At 36.9% G+C, this 20,062-nt stretch overlaps 1 protein-coding gene across 7 annotated transcripts in view; it reads left to right on the top strand.

The window, feature by feature from the left end:
- JMJD1C (jumonji domain containing 1C) overlaps window positions 1–20,062 on the top strand; it is a 349,752-nt gene that overhangs the window by 240,685 nt on the left and 89,005 nt on the right. For 4 of the 7 annotated variants that reach the window (XM_021675775.2, XM_021675777.2, XM_064374169.1 and 1 more), the window contains exon 3: window positions 9,909–10,022. Coding sequence is in view for 1 of the 7 variants with exons in the window: in XM_064374169.1 (XP_064230239.1) it covers window positions 9,909–10,022 (114 nt within the window). In the remaining 6 variants the exon portion in view is untranslated. Of the gene's footprint in view, window positions 1–5,532; window positions 6,120–9,908; window positions 10,023–20,062 lie in introns of those variants that run through there. The other 3 variants (XM_021675776.2, XM_021675774.2, XM_021675778.2) reach the window with 1 other exon arrangement.

Genomic DNA, 20,062 nt, shown 5'->3' with positions numbered 1-20,062 from the left:
GTTTGTTTATTTTAGCTCAAAATTGTACATAGAAGATTTTCACATTATTGAAAAGAATAGATTTTCTTTGGATAGGCAGACAGTGTTGCCTTCCTTTTAGCCTCTGTTTACTTTCTGACCTCTGTTGATTAATTCAGTTTGTAACCTAGAAACCAGCTAAAAAGGAAGGAAGTTAGAGATGTGTATTTCTGGGCAGTAACTGGAGTAGTTTCCTCTTCCCCTAGCCTGGTTTAGCAGCCAGAAAAGGGCTTTTACTCTCCTCCTCACCTCCCAACAAAAAGAAAAATTAACAGTCACTTTAACCTTTTTACCTCAGACCAGTAAGGAAGGTATAAGCCGTAAGAACAACCAATTTAAAGGACTAAAATGTGTGAAAGGTGGGATTTACCATTCTTAATGCGTTGTAAGAACAGGAGTGCATTAAGGAGACTTGATGTAAAACTAGCAATTTATGCTTGATACCAAGTGGGTTCTCTATGTCATTACTTCATTATTTTTGTTTTTGTTAAAAATTTGCCAGAGTACCAGACCAATTAATGCCACAACAGTCACATTAATATATTTATACTAGCCAGATGTAGTGGCATGTACTTGTAGTCCCAGCTGCTCAGGAGACTGAGGCAGGCGGATGGCTTGAGTCCAGGAGTTTGAGGCTGCAATGAGCTGATAGCTCCACTGCATTCTGGCTTGGATAACAGAGTGAGACAGTCTCTCTCTCTCTCTCTCTCTCTCTCTCTCTCTCTCTCTCTCTCTCTCTCTGTCTCTCTCTCTCTCTCTGTACTATTTATAATAGTGGAGAACTTAGTCTTATTTTAATTCAACCATGATGTAGTATGAAATGCTTTTTAAAAATGAATGTTTGGTTTTTCAGTTGTTTTTTGTTGAGACAGAGTTTCGCTCTTATTGCCCAGGCTAGAGTGCAAAGGCACAATCTCGGCTTGCCACAACCTTCGCCTCCCAGGTTCAAGTGATTCTCCTTCTTCAGCCTCCCCAGTAGCTGGGATAACAGGCATGCGCCACCATGCCCAGCTAATTTTTTATTTTTAGTAGAGATGGGTTTTCTCCATGTTTGTCAGGCTGGTCTCGAACTCCTGACCTCAGGTGATCCACCTGCCTCGGCCTCCTAAAGTGCTGAGATTATAGGCATGAGCCACTGCGCCTGACTTCAGTATTGTTAATTACTTTTTTTTTGAGACGGAGTTTCGCTCTTGTTGCCCAGGCTGGAGTACAATGGCATGATCTTGGCTCACTGCAGCCTCCACCTCCCAAGTTCAAGCGAGTCGCCTGTCTCAGCCTCCCAAGTAGCTGGGATTACAGGCATACACCACCACACCTGGCTAATTTTGTATTTTTAGTAGAGACAGGTTTTCTCCATGTTGGTCAGGCTGGTCTTGAACTCCCGACCTCAGTTGATCCATCCACCTCAGCCTTCCAAAGTGTTGGGATTACAGGCGTGAGCCACCGTGCCCTGTGTTAATTTTATTTTACTAAAGATTAGTACATATGTGTTACTAAGAATGTATAATTATTGAGGCAATTGTATGGTTTAGCTAAGCTTACTTCTATGTGCTACATGATTGTGTAAGGGACTGACAGTACTTGAGAAGCAGTGTTTGGTAACATGACATTGTGAGTTATTTTATTTCCATATATTTTTATTTTATGTCTCAGTGATTAATTATGAATGAATTATTAGGATGTTATATGTGATTTAATACCCACTTGACAACATTAAAAACACTTGTTTGTAAAGTTACCTTGGCCAGGTGCGGTGGCTCACGCCTATAATCCCAGCACTTTGAGAGACCAAGGTGTGCAGATCACCTGAGGTCAGGAGTTTGAGACCAGCTTGGCCAACATGGTGAAACCTCCTTTCTACTAAAAATCCAAAATTAGCTGGGCGTGGTGGTGTGCACCTGTAATCCCAGCTACTTAGGAGGCTGGAGCAGGAGAATTGCTTGAACCTGGGAGGTGAAAGGTGCAGTGAGCTCAGGTTGCGCCATTGAGCTCCAGCCTGAGCAAGAAAGAGGGAAACTCCATCTCAAAAAATAAAATAAAATAAAGTTACCTTTTCGTGTCATCCATTTTCTACACAGAAAATACAGTAATTTTAACACCACCCATATTCTGTAAAATCAAGCCATATTTTAATCACAGTCTTAGACTAATCATTGCCCATCTCTTTTCATTCTTTTTTTTTCTTTTTTGGACTAGTCAAGTGCAGTAGTGAGAGGGGGCGAAAGAGTAGAACAAGGAGTTCGATTTGTAACTGACTGTGAACAATCAGTTAAGATAACTCACTACCTTCGGACCAGCCTCTTTTCATTCTTTTTTATAAGTGCAAGTCCATCATAAACTTGTTTTTAGTAGTTTTTCTTTCTTTTTTTCCTTTTCTTTTTGAGACTGAGTCTCCCTCTGTCACCCACTTACTGCAGCCTCGAACCTCCTGAGTTCGAACAATTCTCCTGCCTCAGCCTCCAGAGTAGCTAAGACTACAGATGCGACATCATGCCCTGGCTAGTTTTTGTATTTTTAGTAGAAACAGGGTTTGCCATGTTGGCCAGGCTGTTTTCAAATTCTTGACCTCAAGTGATCTACCCACCACTGCTCCCAGCCTCTTTTCAGTAGTTAACCTGATAATTTCTGTGAAATGAAAGTAATACTTCTGGAGTAGGTATAAAGGGATTATGTATGTGGTATGAATAAAAAAATCAGTATGAAGACAAAGTTAGCAGAGCATGGTGGCACATGCTTGTAATCCCAGCTACTCAGGAGGCTGAGGCAGGAAAATTGCTTGTATCCGGGAGGCAGACATTGCATTGAGCTGAGATTGCACCATTGCACTCCCACCTGAGGAAGAAGAGTAAAAATCTGTCTCAAAAATAATTAAAAAATAAATCAGTATGAATTGTTAAATTTACTGAAATTGAGATTTCTCCATGGGGATACATTTATAATAAAAGACTATTACATCGGGCATGGCGGCTTAACGCCTGTAATCCCAGCACTTTGGGAGGCCGAGACCAGTGGGTCACTTAAGGCCAGGAGTTCAAGACCAGCCTGGTCAACATGATGACACCCTATCTCTATGAAAAATACAAAAATTAGCTGGGTGTGGTGGTACGTGCCTGTAGTCCCAGCTACTCTGGAGGAGGAGAAATGCTTGAATCTACCTGGAGGCAGAGGTTGCAGTGAGCCGAGATGACGAGACTGCACTCCAGCCTGGGCAACTGTGAGATTCTGTCTCCCGAGAGAGAGAAAAAGAGGAGACTATTTACATACATCCTTTAAAAATAGATTAAATATTTTCTTGCACTTAAGAGTATATTTTTAAAGTTTCAGTGCATGTTACCATATGTAATTCCTCTATTTCATCATGTAGTTTCTGCACTAAAACAAACCATTTCAATTAAATTTTAATACAGAAGCATGGTTGACTGAGTATATGACCACCTTTCCTTCTGTAAGTCAGAAACTTGCAGATTTTCACTGGATGTGCTAAAGGTTAAAATTTAATTATACTGACAAATTAACAGATATTACCTGATGTTTTACATAGAGCCACGAATTTATATTCCATTCCATCTCTGCTCCTTGATTTGTCGAGTAGTTTGCCAAAGTTAGTCTCACATTATCACATATGTCTTTGCTATGAAATCAGGAATTACTATAAGGCCTGGTAAGATGACTCATGCTTGAAATCCCAGCACTTTGGTAAACTGAGGCAGATGGATCCCTTGAGTTCAGGAGTTCAAGACTATCCTGGGTAACCTGGTGAAACCCTGTGTCTACAAAAAATACAAACAGCTAGGCATGGTGGTGCCCACCTGTAGTCCCATCTACACGGGAGGCTGAGGTGGGAGGATCGCTTGAGCCCAGGAGCCAGAGATTGCAGTGAGCCAAGATCATGCCACTCTACTACAGCCTGGGCAACAGAGCTAAATTCTATCTTTAAAAAAAAAAAAAAAAAAGGCCAGGCACAGTGGCTCATACCTGTAATCCCAGCACTTTGGGAAGCCAAGGTGGTTGATCACCTGAGGTCAGGAGTTCAGAGACCCGCCTGGTCAACATGGTGAAACCCTGTGTCTACTAACAATACAAAAATTAGCTGCGCTTGGTGGCACACCCCTGTAATACCAGCTTCTCAGGAGGCTGAGGCAGGAAAATCACTTGAACCCAGGAGGTGGAGGTTACAGTGAGTTGAGATCATACCACTGCACTCCAACCTGGGTGACAGGGCAAGACTGCGTCCCCCCAAAAAATAAAATAGAGAACTTACTATTAAAGCATTCTTGTCCAGTAGAAATAAACTGTGAGCTTACGTGTGTGTGGTTTTTTTTTTTTTTTTTTTTTTGAGATGGAGTTTTTCTCTTGTTGCCCAGGCTGGAGTGCAATGACGTGATTTCACCTCATGCAACCTCCACCTCCCAGGTTCAAGCAATTCTCCTTCCTCAACCTCCCAAGTAGCTGGGACTACAAGCATGTGACACCATGCCCAGCTAAAGTTTTTGTATTTTAGTAGAGAACGGGGTTTCATCATGTTGGCCAGGATGATCTTGATCTCCTGACCTCAGATCCACCCACCTCGGCCTCCCAAAGTGCTGGGATTATAGGCATAAGCCAGCCTCATGTGTGATTTTAAATTAAATCTTTCCATCAAAATTTTAACACAGATAGATTAATTTTACAGTATTATATTTAACCTAGCATATCAAAATATTATTTTAACAAATCAAAATAATTTTTTCATGAGATACAGCTTACTTTTTTTTTAATATTCAATGTGTATTTTATACATACAGCACACATCTCAATTCAGATTAACCATGTTTCAGGTGCTCATTTGCCACATATGGTCAGTCACTACCATATTGGACAACGTCGGATTAAGAGACTATACTACTCGTAAAAAAAAAATTCATTAAAAAAAGAGGCTATATTGTATAACACACTTGATAAATATATTTTATGCTTTCAAATTGTTCATCTTAGAACTGTCTAGGTTAAATTGTTTTTTCTAATGAGTGAAAATGGTTGAGGAGTATTTTCAAATCTACCAAAATAAATATTACCAGTTTTTCTTTTGAGTAAAATGCCTCTGAGGTCGTTGTGATTATTGTCTAAAAACATTTTAAATTGATTTATTTTGAAGTTTTAAGTATTTTCAAGGCAAAATGGTTATATTAAAAAAATAAATCCGTGCCTAAAAATATACGAAGTACATTCGATGCTTTATTTTTGCCAACTTGAGAGATAGTCACATGTTATTTCTTTTTTGCACTTTCTCACCTTGGTAAATCTGGAAAGCAAAAACTTACTATTTGCATTTGCTTTATGAAGGAGACAGTAAACTTGAGCTTTCAGTCTCGCCACTAGTCTGTCTTTGTCTGTTGTTAAAATTATGAGCCAGTCTCTATGGCCGCAGCCAAATGAGTAATCACCAGTAATGTGACTCGTGCTGGAAGTGACTCCATCAGCACCTGTGACGGGGGATTAGTTACAGTTTACAGAGCACCGCCTCTTCCCTTCTCTCAGTGTGCCCTAAGCCAAGTACTCGTTCTCATTTGGGTGTCTGCACTGTTGGAAGCTACAGCACTGTGTTTCCACGCAGACAGAGTACAGTGGGAAAGGCTTTCTCCAGCTGATGGATGGCTGTTCTCTTTATTTGGAGTATCTTACTGGTTATGTAAGCGACCTCGGGAGAAATTATCCTGACCCAGATCGGAGGATGCAGTAGTGCTTCAGCTGCAGGATTTCTTAGTCGTTAACACCACAGCGCACTGATGACAAAGAGCGAGTTGTAATCCTCATCACTGCCAGGGCTGAGCCAGAGCGGACAGAAAATCGTCATTTGCTCGTCGGAGACTTGTTAGGTTACAGCTCCTGCTTCGTTCTGTGGTCTTGGCTTTTCTTCCTATACAATGACGCCGCTGCAAGTGAGCTCAGAAATGCTTGGTTTGAGAGCCATTTGCCTGTGATTTTTGAAGACTAAAGAAGTATTTACACTAGATAAATACTCTTCAAGAACAAAATGGAAATTTCAGCAATACTTATTAACCTTTAAAGCCTTGTTGTGGATTTCTGAGATTTAAAGATACTTTAAAATTCTCAAGAACAAAGTACGGTTTGTATTTTTCTGCTTCCTTTTTCTTTTGTCTTAATTTACATTTGGTTTTTCTTCTCAGCCTGAGGAATTAAGGTCACTGCCTTTTATAGATCTGGCCTCAATGTTTTTAGTTTTAAGAATTTTAAACTTTTATTTGTTTAAAAAGGTTTATTGTGTTTGTAGTAATTTAATAATTATAAACGTTAATTTAAAAACTTAGAGTATTATGGCAGAAGTGCTTCAAATTAGGGTTTTCAGACTAGTGTTTCAAGAGAAGTGTGGTATTTATTTTGTGAGGTTTTTTTTTTTCTTTTGGTTATTCCCTTCCCCACCCCCAACTTGTTTTCTAACAGTATCGTGTTTTTCAATAGACCTGCTTGGGTGGGAATTTGGACTTTGTTCTTTCAAGTCACTGCAGTCTCTCTTTTTTTTTTTGGGGGGCGGGTAGACTAAATCTTCGAAAACTTCTGAAGTGTTGCTCAGGTTGTTTTCTGCTTTAGTATTTACCTTTGGTGAGATTTATATTAGTATTTTTGCAGTTAATAAGCCTGATTTTTAAAAACTTGGAATCATTAACTGTTCACCAGAGATTGTTAGAAACTAAGACTGCAGACATAAGCTCCTTGAATTTCCTGTTAAATGTGAAACGGTGAGCTTTAACATCGTTTGTTTGAGCAGCTGAGTTCTGTTTAAGAGCTGTAGCTGATTTATTTTAAAAATGTTTTTCGGGGAGGGCTCATCTGTTCGCCTCTTCCTCATGTGAATGGAATGTGGTGCAGCATGGAGCCCCAAACAGGATACAGTTGTTCTAAGCATTCTTCCTATAGTTTGGTAGGCCCTACTAGAAATGCAGACTCTCAACTATATTGCGCGGTAGACTATTTTTAAAGTATGTTTAACACTGATAAATGACCTTAGAAAACACCCTCAATCCATTAATAAAATTGAAAAAGTGTTTTGTTTCAACTGAACATTTAGTGTTTTTACAGTATTTAAATAATAGTCTTTTGTGATTAGGGCCATATTCTGCTGTGACTTTCATCAGATGTTAGCTCATTGCTTCCCATAGAATGATCATCTTTAGAGTGTTGAATTAGTTATGCATGAGTTCTAGTGTCTTTACATTCCAGTGTATCTAGACCCATGAACTATTTACTACAAATTCATCATGCCAGCCGTAGGATCCGTTTGTTTTTATTTAAATATGTTTATTATTTTAAAACTTACAATATTTCTTTGAATGATTGGTTTGTCAGTTAAAAAAACCAGGGTGTATTTTAATATCACTTCATATGTTGTTTGCCTTTCATTTTTCCTTAAAGTAGAGCAGTCACACATATTCACTGTTGCTCATTTAATAAATATTGAAACATTTCTTTAACAAATACTATGAAAGTATTTATCAGTACTTTTTTTATTTGCTATTTAAGAAGTGTGATATACTTTGGACCTCCATTTGTAAATGATTATAAGTACTCATGTCCTTTTAAGAGTTTTCAATTTTGATCATTGTCAACTAGTTTTCTTACATTTCTGGTAGCCAAATTTTACTTGGCTTTCAATGAGGTATTTTAAAATGTGGCAACTTTTTTTTAACTTAGAAATCTTTTTTTCTAATTAACTTAGAATAATTTAAATTATAGGTTGGCTTGTTGAAATTTACCCTTAGAACTCTACCTTGAAAAGCAGAGCTCTCTTCAGAAGAATGTTTTTCATATTATAAAATGACTAGGACTCATAGGAAATGCAAGCCACCTGTATTATTTGCGTAAGAAAGAGGCACTCCAAAAGGAGAACTTTACTTCTTTTTCAAATCCTACTTAATTGAATTGTATCTTTAGCCACTTAGATAATACCTTTTGTGGACCTTTTTGTTAACCTTCATGGGTTGACCTGACATGGTATTGTTTGAAAAGAAATAGATCATTTGATAATGTTCAACGATTAAAAGTCCTCTTGAGAAGATGACAGTGTTTTCTAGTTTACTTAAAAACTAAACTGACAGAGATATAATATGAAAAAACTTTTTTTACAGTAGAGATCAGCCGAATAATATTTCTGTTCATGTTGCATATTTCATGTCAATCGATCACATAGTGGTGGACACTTTTAAAGCCTAAATACAATGAATGCTCTTGAATTTATTATAAACTTTTTGTCACTTGTTAAGTAAAATAGTAAATACCATTTTATGAAATCCTATAGGATTTTATGTAAATAGAAGTGTTAAATGAGAACCCTAAAAGGAAATAGATAAATTATTTGAGGATTTTCTATTTTGAAAATGTGATTTCTCACCCAAATACAGATACTTTTGATGATAATATGGTGCTTAAAAGGTGAGCCTAGGATATAGGAGAGAGGATGTTACTGTGTTTCTAATCTTAAATATTGAAAATAAGTGAGAATGTAAGATAACTTTTTTCATGTTATTTTAAGAAAAGAAAATATTATTTGTAACTTTATGATGTAGACAGTGTGGAAATAAGTCTTGCTTAAATTTTCTATTAAATTTTTAACTTTGAAACATTGTTACAGATTGCAGTGAGTCAACCTGAAATTCTTCTTAGGAATTTCTTAAATATAGAAATTAATTCCCTAAAAGCCACTCCAAACCGAAGATCTTGAGTTTCTCCCTGGAGTATGTTTATTGTTATTAAGATGTTATGTATCTTTAAAGACAGAATAAGAGAAAGGGGAAACACAGTGATTTTGAAACGCCTGGGAATTTGTGCTGTCTATATCAAAAGCTTTGTTTTGTGTGGAAATGGTAACAAAAATTACCCTGTAGCTAGAAAGATTTCTTCATGAGATAGAAGTGACTTAGAAACTGAGTTGGCTATTGATACCATTTTCTGAACTTTTTTTCCCAATTGTCTAAAAAAAATTTTTTTAATAGTAAAGCCACTCTTTTTAAAATGGCGGAATTTTGTTTTCATTTTCAAGTTTTTACAATAGTACATGAATATAAGACACTTGTTTTTTATTTAATATTGATCTACTTTGAAAGTGAGTGTGATAGTCATAAAGAAATGTATACAAGGCATCCCTATTTCCTTCCTCCCTCTTTCTCCCCTGTCACCCCCAACCAAGATATGAGTAAAGTCCCATATGTTAAAGGTGTCTTCTTAAAGGAATCAAATGACCTTGGATTGACTTTTTTTTAAAAGAAGTAATGGAGATTTGTACCTGACTGCAAATAAGAGTTTTGTGTAGTACTTCCTACTGACCTCTTTCTCTTCTCCCTTCCTCCATGCTGCTCTCACCAAAGCTGCAGGATTTTTATTTGTGCTTGGTGCAGGGGTGGGGGTGGGAGTAAAAGGGGTGGAGTTAAAAGACCAGATGCTTCCTGATCCTTTAAAATCTACTTAATGTGAATGAGCTAGACAAAAATTGTACATTGAAATAATAACTACTCTCTAATAAGAAATAATACAGTTTAAAAAATAGGCAGGGGTAAATATGCTATCCAACCTAGTTTCCTGTTTCAAAAGCAATTTCTCTTTTTAAGCAGACATTTTTACACACGTGCATATTTTATTACATCCCTTTTAAAAAGTAAATAGTTGGGACTTAGTATACTCAAATATGTTCATATCACATGTAGATCTAATTTGTTCCTTTAAAATAAACACAAATATCCTATGGTGTAGATAAAAGCTTTAGTTTATGATATGAGAATTAATATTAATTGGCATCCTAAGTCTGTAGTGATAATGACGTTGATACTTGATATGTATTCCTTCATGTTTTCAGGATACCACCCAGAAAATTATCATTAGAAATTTTTTTGTCTTGGCAGACTTTCAAACCTCTGGTTGAAAGAAGTATACCCAGTTCAGTCACTGCAGTAGAATTCCTTGTAGATAAGCAACTGGATTTTTTAACTGAAGATAGTGCCTTTCAGCCCTACCAGGTAAGAAATTTTAGATTACTTTTAAAATTTTTAACTTAATTAAACTTTGTTGATATTCAGACATTCTTTAAACAGTATTCTTTAAGTATCATTTCATGTAACTTCTAGTGGGAAAAACCCAATGAATGCAGTCGATTTTGCTTATGGGATAAACGATTTATTTATTCAATTAACAATATATACTGAGAACCTACTATGAGCCAGGCAGTGTTATGTTGCTGGGAATACAGAAATAAGCAAAATAAAGTATGACATTCTAAATAATAGTCATTATTAGAAAATAATTGGTTAAATATTAGTATAAATTGTCTTCAACTCTAAAGGTTAAGAATTGGGTCATTAATATAATTAAATGAGATGAGTGTTTATGTGTACCTATCAGTTTAGCATAATAGCAGTTCATTTTTTTAAAGGGGAATTTTTTTTAGGGTGTCATTAATTGAAATACTTTATTTGCCGGGCGTGGTGGCTCACGCTTATAATCCCAGCACTTTGGGAGGTCAAGACGGGTGGATCACGAGGTCAAGAGGTCGAGACCATCCTGGTCAACATGGTGAAACCCCGTCTCTACTAAAAATACAAAAATTAGCTGGGCATGGTGGCGCACACCTGTAGTCCCAGCTACTCCGGAGGCTGAGGCAGGAGAATTGCCTGAACCCAGGAGACGGAGATTGCGGTGAGCCGAGATCGCGCCATTGCACTCCAGCCTGGGTAACAAGAGCGAAACTCCGTCTCAAAAAAAAAAAAAGAAATATTTTATTTATAAATTTAGTTCTCCATTATTGTAATTTAACTACAAATACATTTATTTATTTTTTTAAAGACCTGCCCACCCCCAACAAATACATTTAATTAGGAAAACATTTTCCAGTTGACTACTAGATTTTAATTATGTGAAGAAACTCATCAAAAGTATTAAGCTAAATATTTTTTTAGGATTTTCTATTGAAAGTATCAGTTAATTTTTTCAGGTATAAGTAAAACTCACAGAAGTTTGTTGTGTGTGTGTGTGTGTGTGTGTGTGTGTGTGTGTGTATTTTTTTTTTCTTTTTTTCTCCCCAAGATGGAGTCTCACTTTTTCACCAAGGCTGGAGTGCAGTGTCACAATCTTGGCTTGCTGCAACCTCCACTCCTGGGTTCAAGTGATTCTCATGCCTCAGCCTCTTGAGCAGCTGGGATGTCAGGCGTGTACCACCGCGCAGCTAATTTTTGTATTTTTAATAGAGATAGGGTTTCACCACGTTGGCCAGACTGGTCTCCAACTCCTGACCTCAAGTGATCTGCCCGCCTTGGCCTCCCAAAGTGTTGAGATTACAGGCGTGAGCCACCACGCCCAGCCTTCATTTGTATGTTTAGATCTTAGGTTGAATTAAATGTATGTATTATAGGTTTCTTTTTATTCAGATGTTTTAAAATAATACAGTAATTGCATTGAAAGAAGGGACACGTGAACTAGTTTTAATTTTTCCTAATGGAGTAAAAAGTTAATACTATTTCAGACTTGTTACTCTTTTTCAAAAATTAAATGTAGAGCTATTATTTCCATGGAGAGAAGAAGAGCTTGTGTTAATGAGCAGTGATTTGTTGTACATGGAATTCTAATACTTAGGGAATTAGAATAGTTCTATTAGGTCCACCAAAATGAGATGATAGTTCATTTAGTGTAAACATTATTTCCTGTTCTGAAGTCTATATAGAAGTGCTTTTGTCTTTCCATTTGATTTTTCTTATTTCTTTAAAGGGCCTAGTTTTTTCGTATTGTTATCTTTTGTTCTTTGTTTATAATATTTATTTCATAGCAAATCTCAGTTTAATAGTGAAGGTGTTAGAGCTTTCCCCTGGGGTTTTATTTTGTTTTTAATTGTGAATACCATTTAGTTTACTATAGACCTTTTCATTTCTCCCAGTCAGAGGGATTTAGAGTAGGTGAATCTAGGTGAAATCAAAGGAACCTCCCAAGTCTTAATGTTTTAATTCTGTGATTGTATTATTAGCACTTTTGGAAGTTTCAGCTTGGATTTGGTTTAGAGAAGTAAAAATCGTTATGTAGAAATTACTTTTGAAAATAAACTCTTGCCAGGTGGCCTAAAACTCAGCATGTTTTTGAAAATTACAATGATTGAAAGAATGTGCTAGGGGGAGCATGGGGGAGGTACTCTAACTTTGTAAAACAATTTCAGAGGCATAAGAGCCAAAGTCTTACGATGTTTGGTGAATTGTCTCTGTTAGTAAGCTATTTAATCTATTCTGCTAGTATACATACTAAGTCACCCTTCTTGCCTGAAAGGATACCATATCTTCCAGCGGTAAAGTGATTGACTTGACATTTTAACCATTGTATTTCTAAAAATGTGAATTCTGAGTTCAAAGAAATCAGAAGGAATTAACATGAGAGCATTTGATTTAGGATCTAGCATACCTTAGTTTTAGAATTTCCTACAAACGTTAGACTAACTACTGGTTTATAGTAGTTTTCTATGCGTATTTTTTTTCTTTTTTCTCTTTTCTTTCTTTTTTTTTTTTTTTTTTTTTTTTTTAATAGGGACTGGGTTTCACCATGTTGGCCAGGCTAGTCTTGAACTCCCGACCTCAGGTGATCCACCTGCCTTGGTCTCCCAAAGTGCTGGGATTACAGGTGTGAGCCACTGCGCCTGGCTGTGCATTTTTTATAGTTAGAGTTTTTTAATAAGATCAGGTTATAAATATATTTTCTCCCATGTGTAAATGATAGACATTTATTTATTTATTTTTATTTTATTTTATTTTTTTTTTTGAGATGGAGTCTTGCTCTGTCATCCAGGCTGGACTGGAGTGCAGTGGTGCGATCTCTGCTCACTACGATCTCTACGTCCCAGGTTCAAGTGATTCTTCTACCTCAGCCTCCTGAGTAGTTTAGGACTACGGGTGCGTGCCACCACGCCCACCTAATTTTTTGTATTTTTAGTAGAGACAAGGTTTCACCGTGTTAACTAGGATAGTCTACGTCTCTTGACCTCATGATCTGCCTGCCTCGGCCTCCCAAAGTGCTAGGATTACAGGCGTGAGCCACCATGCCCAACTGATAAATGCTTATTTTATCATTTTGAATGAAAATTTACTACAGATACCTAAGATGGTTAAATTTATTTATCTAAATAAATTTGTGAAATACAGAAATGTTTTAGAAAGAAGAAAAACAATTAGAGTTCATATAATTAGAGTGGCTTTATAACAGATTGATTATTTTTAACCAGTTGTCCAAGCAGTACATTAAATTCCTTGGCTTCTTAAAATGGCAGCTGTTACTGCCATAGATTTTGTAAATAGTGCCTTGACCCATGTCAACCTTAGGTAACCGTTACTCTGTAAGTCAAAGGGAGTTTGGATACACTTGAATAAGCTTTTTAATTGAGCTTGTTTCTTTTTCATTTTTTAAAATTTCATGAGGCAGTTTCTTTTGAATATGGATGCTAATTATCCTTTATAAACTTTTTAAGTAGGTGGGGGAAAATTCTCTTCTTTGGAAATGGCCTTTTTGTATATTGTTTTTTAGTCTAGAGTGGTAGGTACGTGCAAGTTTTAAAAATTTCCACAAATGACGATTTGCTGAATCTAATTAAATGTTTTCATTGGGAATTCTCAATCCACCACCTTTCTCCTTGATTTCTCAGCATTTTATTCAGTAGCAGTATGTTTTTCTTTAGTTTCCTTTACAGTTGCACAGCCTTAGTTTTCATTAAATCAGAAAGATAAAGTAATGGTTAAGAAACAGATGAGTCCGGATTAATACAGGTCCTTTGACTTCTAAGTCATTGGTTTGAATCCTACTCTTTTCTCTGAATGATTTCAATGTATTGAATATGAGGTAGCAAGTATTAAGTTAGTTAACCCGGTCAGCTTTCTTTTTTTTAATTTGAGACAGGGTCTTGCTCTGTCGCCCAGGCTGGAGTGCTGTGGCAAGATCTTAGCTCACTGCAACCTCCCCTTCCCAGGTTCAAGCGATTCTCCCTGCTTCAGCCCCCCAAGTAGCTGGGATTACAGGTGTGTGCCACCACGCCTGGCCTATTTTTGTATTTTCAGAAGAGACAGGGTTTCACCATATTGACCAGGCTGGTCTAGAACTCCTGACCTCAGGTGATCCACCCGCCTTGGCCTCCCAAAGTGCTGGGATTACAGGTGTGAGCCACCACACCGGCCCTGGTCAGCTTTGTAGGTGACATTTAGTTGAGTATTCCAGGGTGCAATCATTATAGATTATAGTTTGTAGTATTTTGGAAAGAAACATGACTAAAAAGACAAATTGAACCAACATTTTCAGACAGTATAATGGATATATATTAATTAGGTTACTGAAGCAGCATGCTGTGGTATTGTTACGTGTCTTTTTCCTTCCCTGTGCACACAAACAAGTTTCTACTTCCTCCTTTTAGGTTTCCTGATCATGCCTGGCTACAGTTAACTTTCTTTGAAGTAGAGGGGGAAGGAAAAAGAGAGAGGAAGTAGTGAGGAAATCTGCAGATTGTACTGTGTCTTTTAGTTGGCTGGGAAGAAGGAGGAGAAAATAAATTATTGCTTTTTAAAGATACTTTTAATAGTTTTTTTGTTGTTGTTACTGTAATTCTGTGGTATTGTTGCTTTACTTTGGAGTATGATTATAGATGTTCAAAAAAACTGCCCATAAAATTTTGATTACAGTTTTGATCACATTCATATACAAATTTTGATAATGAAATGGAATATTTAACTTTTAGCATGATTTTGAAATCATTTTATCCTGAATTTTGGCTACTGGCTATGCACACACCTGAAGTTTTCAGGTTTGGATTGCTTCATAGAGGATGTGGAAGAGATTATTTCTTACCTGAAAGTTGTACATGATTCATATCAATTAATCTGGTTTGGTATGGCTTGTTAGTCCAGTATTTTTTGGGCATCACAATCCTCTTTGCTTTTAAATGTAATAAATGAAACAAAGGTCACTACTTAAAACCGTTAAAGATTTGATGCTGAACGTGCTTGTTCAAAATTATACCCCGTATTTCTCCTATATTAAAATTTATTGTAGTAATGAGATGTTTTCCCTAAAATAGGGTAGAATCATAAATCCTAGACCTAAAGGAATGATTCCATTAGAAGAAGTTCTGTATCCCAGCTACTTGGGAGATTGAGGCAGAAGAATCACTTGAACCCAGGAGGGTAGGTTGTGGAGCCGAGATTGCGCCATTGCACTCCAGGCTAGGCAACAAGAGCGAAACTCCATCTCAAAAAAAAAAAAAAAGTTCTGTATCATAATGAGCTGATAAAAATTTAGAGATAAGACTGTTAATACTACAGTTCTTTCATTGTAGAGTATAGACATTGAACTACAGTACTTTACTAACTACTAGATACAATACTATTGTGCTGTGAATTGCCAGTTGAAGGGAATTGGGTAGAACAAACCTGAGTATTTTCTTAGTACTTGGACTAAAGATTGCTTAAAGACTTAACCAGAGAAGAGTCATACATTATCTAGTAAATGAATGTGTCTGGACTGTGCCAGATTGTTTATCTATTTCTATAGTGTTTCAGTGATAAAGTTGTTTTTCCAGTTTGAGTTCACTGGAACTCATAATTCTTTCCCAATTGATCATATAAATTTATTGGCTGTGGTTTCTGAAAATTCCTAAGGTAATTGTTTGCTCAACACATCTGGTTTACTAAAAATAGTTCAAACAGTTGCCTGGGATAAGTTAGTAGTTTAGGAAGTAGAGTGTACCAGAGACAAGTATTTTTTTTTCTCCTAAATTTGTGTTATTGTCCTGTGGCTTTTGGAATTGCATCACAACCAGGATGGGAATAATGGAAGTAAGGTGAAATTTTAGCCCTCAGTCAGCCAAGGTGTACAATTTAACTAGTTATTTGGTTGTTACTGGAGAAATGTTATACTCTGTTGAATTAAATATTTGACATAAGTAGTTCATTCTCAAAGTTTGAAATCTTGTTGATAGAAGTTTGTTTATAAGCAGATTTATTTCTCAGGGTAATATGATATCACTAATATTTGGCAGAAATAAGTAAACATAAAGTCCTGTTACAGTTACTTTGTATGGTGGGGAAGGGACTTGGCTTTTTCAAACTTTTCTTTACCTTCACTTCAGCTTATAGTACAGACATATCACTTTAGATTATTTTAAAACTGTAACATTTCTATAATATGAATGGGAATTTGACCTGGTACGGTACTTATTAGTGTACTTATGTAATTATTTTTGTCCTACAATTCCTTTCAGATTTGTTCTTTTCCTGGTATCATGTCACTGCTCTAGCATTACTTCTTACCAATTTCACAGCTCCCTGCTGGTTGCTTAATGATTTTTAGAAGTTGATAAAAGTCTCTGGGCGAGGTGGCTCACACCTATAATCCCAGCACTTTGGGAGACTGAGGAGGGCAGATCACCCGAGGTCGGGAGTTCAAGACCAGCCTGACCAACCTGGAGAAACCCCATCTCTACCAATAAAAATTTTTTTAAAAATTAGCCGGGTGTGGTGGCAATTGCCTATAATCCCAGCTTCTCAGGAGGCTGAGGCAGGAGAATTGCTTGAACCCGGGAGGCGGAGGTTGCAGTAAGCAAAGATTGCACCATTGCACTCCAACCTGGGCCACAAGAGTGAAACTCCGTCTTAAAAATAAAGTTAATAAAAGTTGTGTAAGTAATGATCTTTTTTTTATTTTCAAGGAGTTTATAATCTATGATAAGACCTAACATAAAAAATGATTTCCTGGCCTTCAGCCTGGAAAGCTGTTAGCCCCTGAGGCTCTCAGCTCGATAGGCTGCTGGCCCTTAAAAAAAAAATTTCCTTGAAGTAGGCTGGATTTAAGGAGCCTAAAGTAAAAACATCAGAAATACAAAGATAGGAGAAGTCAGTAGAGACTAAAAACTTAATGAGTTTCACTTGAATGGAGTTGGAAGTGAAAAGATGAGGTGGGGTTGGTGGAGTGGGTTGTGTTGGTGGTGGTAATGGTAATTCAGACATTTGCCAGGAGGGACAGCTTAGTTTAAAAAGTGATGACAAGGTAGATGGGGGGACAGTAGAATGTCAGCCTAGCAAAAGAAGAGAGTTTATGAATAGAATTAATGCTGGATACACATGGTGTGGAGTCAGATAAAAGAAGAAAAAGGTCACTAAGCACAGTTCTCAGGACAGTAACAAAATTACCTGTGTAACAATGGCATTTTGGTTATTATAAATATCAGAAGCAGCTAATTGATTGGGTCTTCACTAGAGCCTTTTGTCTTACAGATTCATTGTAGCATAATGGTTGAGAGCATGAATTTTGACATCAGTTCAAGCAAACTTAATTTCAAACCTTAGCTTTACTATTTGCTAGCAATTTGACATTGGGAAAGTCTCAACTGTTCTTGAATAAGTGGTTTCCTCATTTATAAATATAAACTATCCACCTCAAGGTTGTTAGGAAAATTAAATGAAATGATACATTTAAAGAGTTTATAATACAGAAACTGCTCAATAAAAGACATGTTGTAAGTCTGTCTCCCCACTGTCCCCCCTTTTTTTTTTTCAGACGGAGTTTTGCTCTTGTTGCCCAGGCTGGAGTACAGTGGCGCCTTCTCAGCTCACTGCAACCTCCGCCTCCTGGGTTCAAGTGATTCTCCTGCCTCAGCCTCCCGAGTAGCTGGGATTACAGGCACACACCAGCACGCCCTGCTAATTTTGTATTTTTATCACAGACGAGATTTCTCCATATTGGTCAGGCTGGTCTTGAACTCCCGACCTCAGGTGATCTGCCCACCTCGGCCTTCCAAAGTGCTGGGATCATAGGCCTGAGCCACCGTGTCCGGCCAAATTTCCCTTTTCATAGACAGTATCTTAAACCTTTTTGGTAGATATTTGAAACTTCTTTCTCTTCCTACCATTCACATACTCATTGGCTATTTCTCTGCCACCATCTGCTGCTTACTTTTAACAGTCTTTTTTACTAGTCTTCCCTAGAACTCTTAGCATTTTTTCTCCAGCTGGTGCTAAACAAACTTTTTCAGCTCTCAGTATAACCCATTGTCAGTGTATAATAGAACATGTTTTTGTAGTAGTGTTTTTTTCTTTTCCTTTTTTGAAGAATAAGTAGGTAAGATTTCATTATGACTTCTTAAACTATTATTTTAAGAAAATGATATTAGAAAATATGACTATAAAACTGTATTATGGTGTTATCCTTTAGAGTACACCCTTACCTTTTTTCCACAGGGAAAGTCATGTACTCTACTTGTTGCTGATAGTTATTTTTCTCTCAGAAAGTAGAAGTGATATTCAGTAAGGTACAAAACTTTTCTTTGTCTCTGGGAAGACGCTGTAGCTGTAATACTAAGGTCTGGAAGTCCTCTAAGCATTAAGTAAAAGAGTTAGACTAAATGACCTTTGTAGCAGTGAATACACTAGCTCTATGAACTTATTAAAGGGGGAAAAAAACAACCTTTTCTCGTCAACATTAATCAAGCCCTAAATTATTTTAGTCTTTAGGGTAAGAGGCATTCAACCTAAAGCTAGATTTGTCTTACAAGAACTTTTCATTTAGAGTGCCAGATGCAAATCAAATGTTCTGCAGAATTGGAAAACCAGGATCATTTGGATTAATAGTACTTACTCAGCACTTTCCAATTTCTTTTTTGAAGTGAAGTCTTGGTCTGTCACCCAGGCTGGAGTACAGTGGCACAATCTTGGCTCACTGCAAACCTCTGCCTCCCTGGTTCAAGTAATTCTCCCACCTCAGTCTCCTCAGTAGTTGGGAGTACAGGCTTGAGCCACCACACCCAGCTAAATTTTGTATTTTGAGTGGAGACATGGTTTCACCAGTGTTGGCCAGGATGGTGTTGAATACCTAACCTCAAGTAATCTTCCCACTTCAGCCTCCCAAAGTGTTGGGATTACAGGTGTGAGCCACTGCATCTGGCTATTATTCTCTTTTTCTATATCTGCTTCTGGATTATGTTTTGGCTGGCGTCTAACACATTCCCAGTTACTCCCTGAGTTTTCATGTACATCTCCCTTTTCCATTTCACTTTGCCTTCATTTTAACATTTGATTGAAATTTAGAGGTGCCTTGTTGACATAAAATCAGTAAAATGAGAACAATTATAGCATATATACTGTGCCAAGAGTGTTAAAAAGACATAATTATTAACTTGACTACTGGGCTGGGAGATTATTGGCTTGGTAGGATGAGCATCCATGGGCAGGCATAGCCTGGAGGTGGTCTAGGAGATGAGGCCAGAACAGGAAATAGCTATTTTGTAATATTTGGCTTTATTCCATTTCAAGTCAAAAGTGACAGCTTGCAATAGTAGAGCGAAGCTGAAGCCTCGATAGTAGGATGGACAACAAGAAAAGGGGAACCAGCAGCTAAAGCAGAGTCAATATACTTCCTTGTTTTTTAAAAATTATTTTTAATTTAAAGTTGGTATATCATGTTTTAATATTCAGTAATTTTGCTCTGTATTCTATTTAAATATTCCATTACCTACCTCTATGATTTTATGTAGCTATAATTTCAAAAAATAGTAATGAAGCATGCCTATTAAGGTCCCATAAATTATCCCAGTGCGTATCTGCTATTAAAAAAAAAACGCTCTTGATTTGTAAAAATTGGTTGCAAAACTTGATGTGTTGAAAATACATCCCTGGAGTTTGGGAACATGTTATTTTGACTGAAATTTGGCCCAAGTATGAGCTATTCTGCAATATTCAGATTAAAAACATTCATAAGTCACTGCAGTAGTTCTTTCCTGGTCCCAAATCTGCTATGATCATATGCTGAAAAATCTGCCAGTCTCCTTTTAAATTTCTTGTGGCTGCTGCCATGAATTTAAAGTATATGAAATTATGCTTGTAGACTCTAAGCTATCACTAGTTACCATTGAGAAAGATTTTCTGGTTTCCTTTTTCTAATCAAAGTAAGATAATAGGATTGATTTATTCTTTTTCTTAATTGCATAATCTTACTAAAGCACGGTCATATTATTTAAAATATCAGAATTAGAGTTTTGTTTTTTTTTTTTGAGACG

This window comes from Aotus nancymaae, unplaced genomic scaffold, assembly GCF_030222135.1.
Source record: "Aotus nancymaae isolate 86718 unplaced genomic scaffold, 86718_ANA_hifiasm-v0.15.2.pri h1tg000010l, whole genome shotgun sequence".
Lineage (NCBI taxonomy): Eukaryota > Metazoa > Chordata > Mammalia > Primates > Aotidae > Aotus > Aotus nancymaae.
This window is presented reverse-complemented; position numbering and strand designations above follow the sequence as displayed.